General features: G+C 42.3%; 1 protein-coding gene across 1 annotated transcript; it reads left to right on the forward strand.

Annotated features, from left to right (window-relative positions):
* The first annotated feature begins 239 nt into the window (after positions 1-239).
* LOC123428335 (40S ribosomal protein S3a) lies at positions 240-3,006 on the forward strand. The gene is made up of 6 exons (XM_045112536.1): positions 240-422; positions 512-617; positions 1,742-1,879; positions 1,950-2,135; positions 2,224-2,424; positions 2,644-3,006. Exons 1-6 carry the CDS (start codon positions 364-366, stop codon positions 2,740-2,742), a joined length of 789 nt encoding a protein of 262 aa, XP_044968471.1. The 5' UTR covers positions 240-363; the 3' UTR covers positions 2,743-3,006.
* The last annotated feature ends 10,992 nt before the right edge of the window (positions 3,007-13,998 follow it).

A 13,998-nucleotide genomic window follows, 5' to 3' on the forward strand; every position in this document is an offset into this window, starting at 1 on the left:
AAGCCACGACGTATGACAGAAGCGAACGACGCTTTATTATTAGGAAGATATTGTGGTTTTAAAAAGGACCTAAGATGATGAGAAGCAATTTATGCCGAGCAAAAGAGGTGGGCGTGACAGATTATCCCAAAACAGTTCAAACGGGCAGGCTTGGCGCAATCAAGTTCGTCCGTGCACTCCAATGTCATCTCAGCCCTCCAATAGAGAAATCATAGATCCCACCCTCCCCTAGATAAGTTCGTCCACGGCTCCACGCCACGCTTCGACGCTTTCAGGCCGTGCCCAAACCCTAGCCCCCATCCTACCTGGAGTCCGCGCCGCCACCCTCCCCTCCCCCTCCCCCTCCCGGACGAGGTTGCAGCCATGGCGGTCGGCAAGAACAAGCGCATCTCGAAAGGTCGGAAGGGAAGCAAAAAGAAAACGTAAGCTGAGCGTAGCTGTCTCTCTCTCATTTTGACCTAGTTGATTCGAGTTCTCTAGTGGTTCCGATTTGTCTCTCTTTGCGTTGCAGGGTCGATCCCTTCACCAAGAAGGACTGGTATGACATAAAGGCGCCGACGTTGTTCAACACCCGCAACATCGGCAAGACCCTCGTCTCCAGGACACAGGGGACCAAGGTTCGTTTGTTGTGTGCTATATTCGTCCTTCTCTGTTTGCACCGGTATTGGCGAAACATTCGTTTCCTGACCTTTCGCGGGTGACATTTCGTGCTTAGCTTTTTCGACCCGTGGTTAAATATTTAATTGGTTGTGAAGTCCAGTTTTTATTCACCGTACGTTCGTAGGTAGTATTGTAAGTTGTGATGAATTATTTTATCCAACCTGGCTTTTGTGTAATTACTGTACTGATGGTCAGGCCTGTCATCTTGATGCTTTTATTTTGTTGTTGTTTGAGTGCTTGTAAATCGTTTTGCTGAAGTTAGAATTGTTGTGTTCATTACGCAGGGACGTTAGAATTGTAGCTGAAGTTAGAATTGTTGAAATATTCTACTTAATCTATCTGTCACTGCGATGGTCAGCTTTGATATTCTTCACAAAATATCTATACAGCTATGCACGCTAGTGCATATTCTAGGAAAAAAAATCCTTAGAATATTGAGAAATTGCACCCTAGTGCATTTGCTTGGATAAATCATTGGACCAAACATTATAGTTTGCATCGTTGATGTCTTTAAATTTTCTTTCATAACAATAATGGGCATGTTTGGATTGCAACCGAAGCATGCCATTCCTGGTTTTTATCCGTTACAAAAAAAAAAGTTTTTAGCATGGCAATTGACTTTTGCTATTTTTTGTTCATCTTTCTAGGGAATGAATTGCCAACTCGTGGGCATGAAAAATCTCAACTAAAATTAAGCTAACCAAATTTTCTCAGTTTAACCCTGGCATATAAACCAAACTCACACCTTTTGTCTAATAGAATTTAATTTTCCCAGCTTCTTTAGTAGGACTTTTTGATTGATTATGGACTAACTGTTCAACAGTTAAATCTGTATTAGTTTTGTCTTAACCTTGAAAGTCGCCAAACAATCTTGCATAAATTAATCTTAACCTTGAAAGTCGCCAAACAATCTTGCATAAATTAATCTTAACCTTGAAAGTCACGAAACAATCTTGCATAAATTAAACCCTTCAGTTTGCTTTTACTTATTTTGAATCATTCTGTTTTGTTGTACAATCCTTTTGCAGTTCATTTTTTTATATTGCCACAATCTAAATATTTGTCCATAATTTATTGTCAGATTGCATCTGAGGGTCTTAAGCACAGAGTTTTTGAGGTTTCCTTGGCAGACCTCCAGGGTGATGAGGACCAGGCTTTCAGGAAGATCAGACTTCGTGCAGAGGATGTGCAAGGAAAGAATGTTCTCACAAACTTTTGGGTAATAATGACCTGCCTATTGTGTATTCCTCTGCTGGTGTCTTCTGCTCGCTGACTACTACATGTTGTAGGGTATGGATTTCACCACCGACAAGCTTAGATCACTTGTAAGGAAGTGGCAGACACTAATTGAGGCCCATGTTGATGTTAAGACCACTGACAATTACATGCTCCGGCTGTTCTGCATTGGCTTCACTAAGAGACGTCCCAACCAAGTGAAACGGACTTGCTATGCTCAGGCGAGCCAGATCAGACAGGTATTTGTAGTCCTACATGTTGCCATATTCTCAAGCTTTTTTCTTTAAATATATCAAGCTCAGCCTAATTTGCATATTATATTTTTAGATTCGCCGGAAGATGGTTGAGATTATGGCCAACCAGGCTTCAACCTGTGACTTGAAAGAGCTGGTTTCAAAATTTATACCTGAGGTCATTGGCAAGGAGATCGAGAAGGCAACATCAAGCATTTTTCCTCTCCAGAATGTGTATGTCCGCAAGGTTAAGATCCTTAAAGCTCCGAAGTTTGATATTGGGAAGTTGATGGAGGTATTGAACCTGAAGTCATTTTCATTCTATGTATTGACCCCGAAAGTCATTTTCAATCTACTGCCTCTGTCTGGAATTACTTGTCGTAGAAAATGGATGTATCTAGATGTATTTTAGTTCTAGATACATCCATTTCTGAGACAAGTAATTCGGGACGGAGAGAGTATGTAACAGTTTTGTTTTGCTGAACTATCTATTAATGCAACTGCTGTTTCCCAGGTACATGGTGACTACAACAAGGAGGATGTCGGTGTGAAGTTGGAGAGGCCAGCTGAGGCAGATGAGGCAGGGGTTGAGGTTGCAGCTCCAGCTGAATAGAGATGTTCAGTGTCTTGATTCATAAGATGTGTGTGCTATGCTTTCCAAGTTATGGACGACGTAGACTTGATTCAGTTTTGATGCCTGCTTTTGCTATTATCTTTTGCGTTCAGTTTCTTGGAGCAAATCAAGGAGCTGATGATTCGTGATTTCATGGGTTGAGGTTGCAGCTGCAGCTGAATAGAGATGTTGCAGTGTCTTGATTCATAAGATGTGTGTGCTATGCTTTCCAAGTTATGGATGACGTAGACTTGATTCAGTTTTGATGCCTGCTTTTGCTATTATCTTTTGCGTTCAGTTTCTTGGAACAAATCAAGGAGCTGATGATTCGTGATTTCATGCCTTGTTTGACTTCATTTTATTTTATTGTAGTTCTATTTGCTCTCCTGTTATAGCCTATTAACTTTTGGTATGAGAAGTACAACCAATACATGCATTCATCCTCTTTGGCGAAGCTATAATAATACCCAAATAGTTTACCCTCGCAAACCTATTTCTCTTGACATGCAGATGCCATGTCAGCAGTTTCTTTCAATTAACATACTGCCTTTTCCTAGTGTTATGATTAATTACAAATGTAACTAGGGAAATATCCCCTTGCCAAACTGCTGTGCCGTTGCCTCCCGCATGGACACATCTTTCTCTGGAACTGATGCTTCCCGTATTGCTGTGTCTCTTCAGTTTATATAAATGGTCTTCGGTTCATATAAATGGTACCATGTAACCACAACAATGCTGTTGGACGCGGCCACCATGGTACTGCGAGGCCCCTGGGGTACGACCCCTAGCTCGTCGGCGGCGCGAGCGTCCCCATGGTGCACGGGGTTGCAGCCGCGCCTGCCACCCCCTGGTCCCCGCCTTGACCCCTCGTCTATGCGCCCATCTTGATGTGCGTCTTTGCAGATGAGGAGGCCATGCTTGACTTCATCTGCAAAGACGAGGAGGCCATGCTTGACTTCATCTCAGCGCCTCCGGCGGCGCCCTGCCGTTGTTGGACATGACCGCGGGCTTGAGCGGCCGCATGGAGGAGCAATTCGGCCGCCTCTTCGTTGTTGGACATGACCGCGGGCTTGAGCGGCCGCATGGAGGAGCAATTCGGCCGCCTCTTCGGGCACGCCATGGCCGCCCTCGTCCGCCGTCCCGGTCGTCGCCCTGACTCGTCGAATCCGTTGTTGGACATGATCGCGGGCTTGAGCGGCCGCATGGAGGAGCAATTCGGCCACCTCTTCCGGCACGCCATGGCCGCCCTCGGTTGCTGTCCCGGTCGTCGCCCCGACTCGTGGGATTCGACGGGCCTCGGCTTCGCCACCACACTGCTGCAGGGAGGTCCTCGCTACGTGGTCGTCATTGCTTCAACTTCGGACGAGGAGAGTTCCTCGGTGGTGCGCTAGTGTGAGGTGGGGATGCGGCGACATCCTTCCCTACATCGGCGGCCTCTCCTTTGATTGCCGCGCTGAGCACGGGTGGGGGATCGGGTGTGGTCGGTTTGGATCGGGCCTCTGACCCTTATCCTGTAACTGCTCCCTCTCCAGTCTCCACCTCTCTCTTATGCGGTGGCTAGGGTGGGCCGGCCAAGGCCCAGTCACCCGTCTGCCTCCTCTTCTTGGTTGTGGGCCGGCTTGAGCAGGATTCCATTTCATTCTCCCTTTGGTTTTAGTTAACTATTAGTACTAATTATTGTATTGGTGCAGTTTTAGACTTTGTCTAGTACTATTTAGTATTTAGTCTGACTATTACTTACATTCTAGTCCAGTTCTAGATTTATTCTAGTTAGGACTTATGTAATTAGGTGTGTTTATATTATGCAATGGCTTGATAATATAAATAAAGTACCGGATTCCATCCAAAAAGAATGACATGTTCTATGTGATAGCCACATATCAAGTTCTCTTGAGCATGTTTTTGCGATTGAGATCATCTGCTCTCGCATATCAAACTTGTAAATTTTTGAATATTTCTTCCTCATTGTATTTGGAATCACAAGGTAATGAGTTGGGATCTACTCTCATTTGCAGATTATCCCCTCTTACTGTGAGGCATACGCTTCGTCAATCTCGACAAGCGATTACCTCCAACGTGTATTCCTTATATTTAAATTGCATATTATCCCCTCCTACTGTGAGGCATACGCTTCGTCAATCTTGACAAGCGATTACCTCCAACATGTATTCCTTATATTTAAATTGTAGCATACACAAGGTAATAACAATGCAGCCTATTACTGTTAGATCTCAGTGATCTTCAATGTGTTATGTTCACACAATTGGGGTTGAGAATCTTTTAAATTTTCACTTGAGCATCAATTTTTTGCATTCTTATTTAACAACCATGATGGTTTTTAATTTACTATCGTAAATTAATTATCTCTGGTTCCCCGTGTAGGCAAAGATGACTGTCAGAGAGTTTGAGGAGCTTGTCCTTAATGGCCACAACTACCCTACATGGGCTATGGATATCAAGATCAGTCTTGCATCCCGTGGTATAGCGTGTGCAATCTAGCCCCCAGAGACTAGACTCCTCTCCCGACCGGAGCCACACCGCTGACAGAACAACAAAACTATGCTGCTTTATTCATCATAAGGCACCATGTTCATTCAGATCTCAAGTGTGAGTATTTACGGGAGGAATCTCCTAGTACTCTGTTTCTGCCCCTTAAAACAAGGTATGAACAACAAAAGTCAGTAGTCCAGCGAGAAGCACTCCATGATTGGACTCATCTCCGCCTTCAAGTTTTCGAGTCCATTGGTGAGTACAATCATGCTGTCCATAAGATATGTTCCAAACCGCGCTTTTGTGAAAGGAACATAGTGAGGGGGAGTAGATAGAGAGAACTTTATGTACTATGCTCCCTTCAGATAGGATCCTCCAACAACAATACCGTGCTCGCAACTACATTGTCTATTCAGAGCTTATTCACATGTTACTTCACGCTGAAAAGCATGATGAGCTACTCGATAAGAATGGCTCACAACGACTAGTTGGGGCGCAACCTTTATCTGAAGTTCATCTGAATGTCGCGAATAGACAAAAGTTTAATGGTACCTTTCGGTGTAAACATTCCAATTTCAAGCACAAGCGAAAGCACAATGGGAACATAAGATCCAGAAACTCAAGCAAGGGAAAAGGCACTGCAAACCCAGGTTTGATAAATCTAAGATTTGCAACAAATGTGGATGTTACACCCATCTACTGAAAAGTGCACAATGCCAAACCATCTGGTTATCCTGTACCAGCGATCTCAGGGATGCAAAGCACTTCAAAAGGCTTCAAGCCAACTTCAACCTTCATTCGCATAGCGCAAATGGAGCTGGTGGTTCGCACGATGTTCTTCCTGGAGCGAGAAACACCATGATTCCTTATCCATTTGTGGACCGTGCTAAAACGTATGACATGTTGCTTGAGTACACCTCAAACAATGTGTTTAGGAACTTCGACTAGTCCCTCAATCTCCTTAGTGATCTACTTAATTATGTCCATTTGTGATGATTGTAATAAGAACATAAGTTTGTTGTTGTCTTTATATTATATTGTATCAGCACACTTGATATAATAAGATTGTATTCTATGTATTAACATAAGGTTTTCTTATTGAAAATTATTGTGTTTTGTATAGTTTTCTACGGGCATAATCCGATGGAAGAGGAATTATGCCTTGTGTACAGTGGTATCACAAACTCCATACAGAGGGAGATGAAATATTTCCAAACTCTGAAAAAGATGAATGGACATATTCTAACTATCACCAGACGTGACACAATGATTGTTGGAACTAGACATGCCATATTCACCCTCCCAAGTGGGACACAAGTGACGACTGAGGATGCTTTATTGTATCCCGATTCATCACGTACCCTGATCAATTATCGAGATATCCGTAGGAATGGTTTTCATAATGAAACCCATGAAGACAACAAAGAGGAGTATCTACTCTTTACTAGAGATAACAGATATGGCAAAAAGGTACATGAGAAAATTCCTTTTGTGTCATCTGGTTTGTACTATACGTACATCAAGCCCGTGGAACATGTTGCATACAAAGTAATTTGTCAGAATGTTAAAGCATTCCAAACCTATTTGAGTCAAAATTTCCTCAATCTTCTAATTTTGTGTGCACATCTTGTGCCACAGGAAAGCTAATTTTGAGGCCCCCGCACCTCAAAATACAAGCCAAACCACTTCACTTTATTGAACGTATTCAAGGAGACATTTGTGGTCCCATTCAACCATTCTTTGGACCTTTGAGGTATTTCATGGTTCTGATTGACACATCTACACGATAGTCACATGTGTGTCTTCTATCCACACGGAACCATGCATTTGCCAAGATAATGAGGCAAGTTATTAAGTTGCAAGCCCATTATTGTGAAAGTCGAATTAAGTCAATTTGAATGGACAATGCTGCAGAATTCTCCTCACGTGCTTTCAATGATTATTGCATGGCTTTGGGGATTGAAGTTCAACACTCATGTTCCATATGACCATACATAAAATGGTTGGCTGAAGCATTGATCAAGAGGATTAAACTCATTTCAAGACCTTTGTTGATGAATTGCAACTTGCTAACCTCTTGTTGGGGTCGTGCTGTTTTACACACTGCTGACTTGATATAATTGAGGCCAACTGCATATCAAAGTTCTTCCCTTCTGGAATTGGTATGTGGAAATCCTCCTAGCATTTCCCATGTGCATAAGTTCGGATGTGATGCATACATCTCAATCTCACCAAGACATCTACGGGCCTACACAGAAAGTTGGGAATCTATGTAGGGTACAAATCACCATCGATTACCAGGTACCTTGAACCCCTTACGGGGGATTTGTTCACAGCCCGTCATGCTGATTGCATAGGTGTTACAAAATCCTTAAATCCGGCCAGAAATGCACTGGAAAGAGTGGAGGTACCAGTAAAAACCACTCAACTCCCTGTTTCTAAAAAGATGGGGAGCAGTACGGCCTCTGACCTGGTGCAATCTTCTAGCAGCACCAAAGGAAACCGAGGAGAAAAAATCTTGGAGTCAGTAAATGAGGTCAACTCAACGTTGACAAACACCTAATGGGTAGTATACACCTAGTGGAAGTGCAACCTCCACAACTCAACTCCAGTGTGCACAAACTGGCTGAGACATCAGAACATCTAGATTTAGTCGTATTAGGAAATCATAAAGAGTCTCTAGGGGTGCACGAAATTTCCATCAACTATTATGATTCTGGAGGATCATTTGACCGAAAAACTACGACTGTCGACATATATGTTGCTGAAAAGATTGCACATACCCTTCTCACTGATCATGATCCAAGGTCTATCGTTGAGTGCCAAAAGCACCCCGACTGGCCTAAATGGAAGGATGCAATCCAAGCAGAAATTGCTTCGCTTAACAAAAGAAAGGTATTCAGTGAAGCAATACCTACACCTCCTAATGTTTTTCCCGTGGGATTCAAATGGGTTTTTCTTCAGAAACGGAATGAGAAAAATGAGGTGGTGAGATATAAAGTGGGGCCCGTAGCACAAGGTTTCACGTAGAAACCCGACATTGATTTCAATGGAACATACTCTCCAGTAATGGGTGGAACCACTTTCCGATATCTTATATCTTTGGGAGTGAAAAATCATCTATCTATGTAGTTGATGGACGTCGTGACTGCATATCTTTATGGGTCACTAGATTCGGACATACTCCCTCCGTTTCTTTTTAGTCTGCATATAAGGTCTGGTCAAAGTCAAGCTTTGTAAAGTTTGACTAACTTTATATTAAAAAGTATCAACATTCACAACATGAAATCAATATTATCAGATGCACCACTAGATGCATTTTCATACTATATAATTTTAATATAGTAGATATTCATATTTTTGAATATAAATTTGGTCAAACTTTATGTTATTTGACTTTGACCAAATCTTATACGCGGAGTAAAAAGAAACGGATGGAGTATATATGAAGGTTCCTGATGGAATCTCTGTCGTGAATAAAAGTGAAAAATGCAACATGTATTGTGTAAAGATTAATACGTTATTATATGGCTTAAGGTAGTCAAGACGGATGTGGTACAACCGACTGAGTGAGTTCCTTATTCACAAAGGTTACTCCAATAGTGATGATTGTCCATGTGTCTTCATCAAGAAGTCCTCTACAGGATTTTGCATCATTTCTGTTTACGTCGATGATACGTCTCTAATGTATCTATAATTTATGAAGTATTCATGCCATGTTTACAATAATTTTATATGATTTTGGTATGATTTGATTAGAACTAACCCGGACTGACGCTGTTTTCAGCAGAACTACCATGGTGTTGTTTTTGTGCAAAAATAGAAGTTCTCGGAATGAGCTGAAAATTTACGAAGAATATTTTTGGAAAATATGAAAAATACTAGCGAAAACCAGAGGGGGTCCACCACCTGGCCACAAGCCAGGGGGAGCGCCCCCTAGGGCACACCCATGTCTTGTGGGCCCCTCGGGCACCGCTTTGATGTGAGACCGATGCCAAAAATTTCTTTAAATCAAGAAACCTCCAGAAATAAATCTAGATCGGGAGTTCTGCCGCCGTAAGCCTTCAGGGCCATGAAAAACCAATTGAGAGCCCGTTCCGTCACCCTACCGGAGGGGTAAACCATCATGGGAGGCCATCTTCATCATCCCGACGGTCTCCATGACGAGGAGGGAGTAGTTCACCCTCGGGGCTGAGGGTATGTACCAGTAGCTATGTGTTTGATCTCTCTCTCTCTCTCGTGTTCTTGATATGGCACGATCTTGATGTATCGCGAGCTTTATTAATATAGATGAATCATATGGAGTTTTCCCGTCTCTATCTTCTTGTGATGAATTGAGTTTTCCCTTTGAAGTTTTCTTATCGGATTGAGTCTTTAAGGATTTGAGAACACTTGATGTATGTCTTGCTATGGGATATTCGTGGTGACAATGGGATGTTCTATTGATCCACTTGATGTATGTTTTGGTGATCAACTTGCGGGTTCCGTGACCATGGGAATCTATGCATAGGGGTTGGCACATGTTTTCTTCTTGACTCTTCGATAGAAACTTTGGGGCACTCTTTGAAGTTCTTTGTGTTGGATTGAACATGATGAATCTGAAATTGTGTGATGCATATCGTATAATCAAGCCCATGGGTACTTGTGGTGACATTGGTTATTTGTTTTGGTTGATGTGTGTCGTAAGGTGTTATTTTAGTATGAACTTTAGGGCTGTTCGTGACACTAATAGGAATAGCTCATAAGATTGATCGGAAAAGATAACTTTGAGGTGGTTTCGTACCCTACAATAATTTCTTCGTTAGTTCTCCGCTATTTTTGACTTTGGAGTGAATTCTTTGTCGCACGAGAGGTATTTACATATGATTCAACTATGTTAGTATTGTTGAGAGAACTTGCACTAGTGAAAGTATGAACCCTAGGCCTTGTTTTTAAGCATTGCAATACCGTTTGTGCTCACTTTTATCATTAGTTACCTTGCTGTTTTTATATTTTCATATTACAAAAACATATATCTACCATCCATATTACACTTGTATCACCATCTCTTCGCAGAACTAGTGCACCTATTCAATTTACCATTGTATTGGGTGTGTTGGGGACACAAGAGACTCTTTTTTTATTTGATTGCAGGGTTGCTTGAGATAGAACATCTTCATCCTATGCCTCTCACAGATTGATAAAACTTAGGTCATCCACTTGAGGGAAACTTGCTATTGTCCTACAAAACTCTACGCTTGGAGGCCCAGCACGAGTCTACAAGAAGAAGGTTGTGTAGTAGACATCAGTCGATGATCTCAACATCATCGGCAACACATCAGACATTGATGAAGCATGCAATCACCTAAAAATGGAATTTGAGATGAAGGATTTGGGTAAAACCAAATTTTGCTTAGGTATTTAACTTGAGCACCTGTAACAACCCAAGTGCACTTTACAAAACTTTGTAATATTTTCCATGTGTGAAACTTCCACATTGTGACTCATGTGGTTTGAGATAATAAATTTTGATTCATGTCTTCCACTTGCTTGTTAGCTTCTCATGCATCATAGTATCATATAATCATGCCATGCATTTTTGTTATGTCTCCTCGTGACTTATGTGGTGTGGAGTGAGTGTTGGTGGTGATGTGCTTGCAAGAGTTGTTATGGTCATGAGTGAAACCCTCCAATGCCTTAGTATCTCTCTCTCTCTCTCTCTAATTCAAATTATTGCATTAGAGTGAGATTTTGCTTTGCCCAACACCTCCTTTAAAATGTTGCAAACCGTGTAGAAATTCTATTTGTAATTTAGAAGCAATTCTCAGGCTTGCTCTATTTCCTTGTTATTTTAAACTTGCAAAACAGATTCAACGGTTAAATATAAGTGCATTTATTTTCTGTCCCTGAAAATTAAAAATCCAATTTTATTAAATAGGGCCTATTTTGTGAGTGCAAAACATATTTTATTTTGTTCAAAACCTTCCCCTATTTCTGTGAGTGGGTTTTTCCTTTTTTGTTCTAAAAATGAAAGCAAGGGGTTTTTCTAAGTAGGGGAGAGGCTACTTGGGCTTCTCCTCCCGCAGTAGCCTCCGGCTTAGTCACCGAGCCAGCAACGTAGAGGCCGAGCGTCGCAGCCCAGCGAGCCCCCCTCACGCGCGGCTCGTCCTCCTTTCCAGCATGGACACCGGGCGACCCCACGTGCATCCTCTCCTCTTTGTGATACGTCCATTTTGCATCATGTTTTATTACTGTCATTTATAGTGTTTTTAGGCATTTCCCCACTTGGTGGATTTATTATATGCCTTTTCTCTCATAATTTGGAAGGTTTACATCAGGCGGGAGAATACCGACAGATGGAATTCTGGACCTGAAAAAGCTATGTCAGAGATACCTATTCTGCACATCTCCAATTGGGCTGAAAATTTATGGAGATTTATTTAATAAAAAAAATAAAAAAATACAAGAACGAAGAAGTGCTGGAGGGGTCCACCACGCACTAGAAACCAAGGCGCGCGAGGCACCCCTAGCGCGACCTGATGTCTAGTGGGCCACCTCGCCCACCTCTGGCGCCTATATTCTCGTCTAAATTCTCATTCGTCGTAAAATATTAAGGAGAGGACTTTTGGGACGAAGCACCGCTGTCTCGAGGCAGAACTTGAGAGGAGCACTTTTGCGCTCCGACGGAGTGATACCGACGGAGGAACTTCCCTCCCCGAGGGGGACATCGATGCCATCGTCATCACCAACAGCCCTATCATCTTGGGGAGGCCAATCTTCATCGACATGTCCATCAACACCATCTCCTCTCAAACTCCTAGTTTATATCTTGTACCGGAACCTCAGATTGCTACCTGGGGTGTGTCTAGTAGTGTTGATTACATCTTGTAGTTGATGCTTTATGGTTTATTTGGTGGAAGATCATATGTTAAGATTCATTATGCTATATAATACCTTTCTAATAATGAACATGTTTATCACTTGTGAGTAGTTACTTTTGTTCTTGAGGCCATGGAATAAATCATGTTGCAAGTAGTCATGTGAAGTTGGTATTCGTTTGATATTTTGATGATATGAATGTTGTGATTCTCTTAGTGGTGTTATGTGACTCTTGACTACGTAACACTTCACCATATTTTGGGCCTAAGGGAATGCATTGTGGAGTAGTAATTAGAGGATGGGTTGCAAGAGTGACAGAAGCTTAAACCACAGTCTATGCACTACTTCATAAGGGGCTGATTTGGATCCCTATGTTTAATGCTATGGTTAGAATTTATTCTTAATACTTTTCTCATAGTTGCGGATGCTTGCAGGAGGGTTAATCATAAGTGTGAGGTTTGTTCAAGTAAGAACAACACCCAAGCACTGGTCCACCTACATACCAAATTATCAAAATACCGAACGCGAATTAACCCCACATGACGAAAGTGACTAGATGAAATTCCCGCGTGCCCTCAAGAACGGTTTGCCTATTATAAGAAATTGTTCTGGCATGTCCTTTGCCACAAAAGGATTGGGCTATCTTGCTGGACCCATTGTTACTATTGCTACTTGTCACCTATTAAAATTATCTTGCTATCAAACAATTTGTTACTACTATTGCAATGCTTGCAGAAATTACCTTGCTTAAAAGCGCTTGTCATTTCCTTACGCTCCGCGTTGGGTTCAACAATCTTACTTATCTAAAGGACTACGATTGACCCCCTATACTTGTGGGTCATCATGACTCTTTCCTGGCGCCGTTGCTGGGGAGTGAAGCGCCTTTGGTAAGCAGAAGTTGGTAAGGGAACATATATATTACGTGCCGAAATTTACTATTACTTCTCACTATGGAAATTAATACTTCAAGGGGCTTTCTCGGGGTATCTTCACCTCTTAAAGGATGTGGATTTGTCCTAGAGGGGCGGGGTGAATTGGCGCTTTAAAATAATTATAGTTTAGGCCTGAACAAATGCGGAATAAAACTAATGTTTAATTTGTCAAGCATAGAACCTAAAACAACTAGGTTCACCTATGTGCACCAACAACTTATGCCAAGGAAGATAAATAACTAAGTGATAGCTGGATATATAACAAGAAACAATATGGATATCACAAAGTAAAGGGCTCGGGTAAGATATAACCGGGGCACGCAGAGACGACTATGTATCCCTAAGTTCACACCCTTGCGGATGCTGATCTCCATTTGCAGCGGTGTGGAGGCACAATGCTCCCCAAGATGCCATTAAAGCCACCGTAATCTCCTCACGCCGTCGCACAATGCAAGATGCCGTGATTCCACTAAGGGACCCTTCAGGGCAGTCATCAAACCCGTACAAACAAGGTTGGGGCAATCTCCACAACTTAATTGGAGGCTCCCAACAACACCATGAACCTTCACCACCATGGATTGTGGCTCCGAGATGACCTCAAATGCTCGGGGAAATCTCCACAACCTAATTGGAGACCCCGATGCTTGCCTGGATATTTAAACCACAATGATTGAGCTCTGAGGCACCACCAAGCTTCTAGGACGCCAAAGCATCCACGAAGAACAATCTGTAGGGTACCAAGAACTCAAGGGTAATAAGCTTCTCAAACTTTTCACTTCCACGTAACATCGTGGAGAACTCAAACCGATGCAACTAATGCAATGGAAAGAACACACGAAGTCGTCAACTCCATCACACTCAAATCCCTCCACAAAAACAAAATCTATGGAGGAATATGAGAGAAAGAACAAGGAGCTCACAAAGAACTCCAAGATCAAGATCCAAGGGGTTCTCCTCACATAGAGGAGAAAGTGAT

This window comes from Hordeum vulgare, chromosome 1H, assembly GCF_904849725.1.
Source record: "Hordeum vulgare subsp. vulgare chromosome 1H, MorexV3_pseudomolecules_assembly, whole genome shotgun sequence".
Lineage (NCBI taxonomy): Eukaryota > Viridiplantae > Streptophyta > Magnoliopsida > Poales > Poaceae > Hordeum > Hordeum vulgare.

Bases quoted from the DNA above. Each gene is read 5' to 3' on its own strand.
- LOC123428335 (XM_045112536.1), top strand. From the start codon at position 364: ATGGCGGTCGGCAAGAACAAGCGCATCTCGAAAGGTCGGAAGGGAAGC. The intron at 423-511 runs GTAAGCTGAGCG...TTTGCGTTGCAG, and splicing joins AAGGGAAGCAAAAAGAAAAC to GGTCGATCCCTTCACCAAGA. The intron at 2,425-2,643 runs GTATTGAACCTG...GCTGTTTCCCAG, and splicing joins ATATTGGGAAGTTGATGGAG to GTACATGGTGACTACAACAA.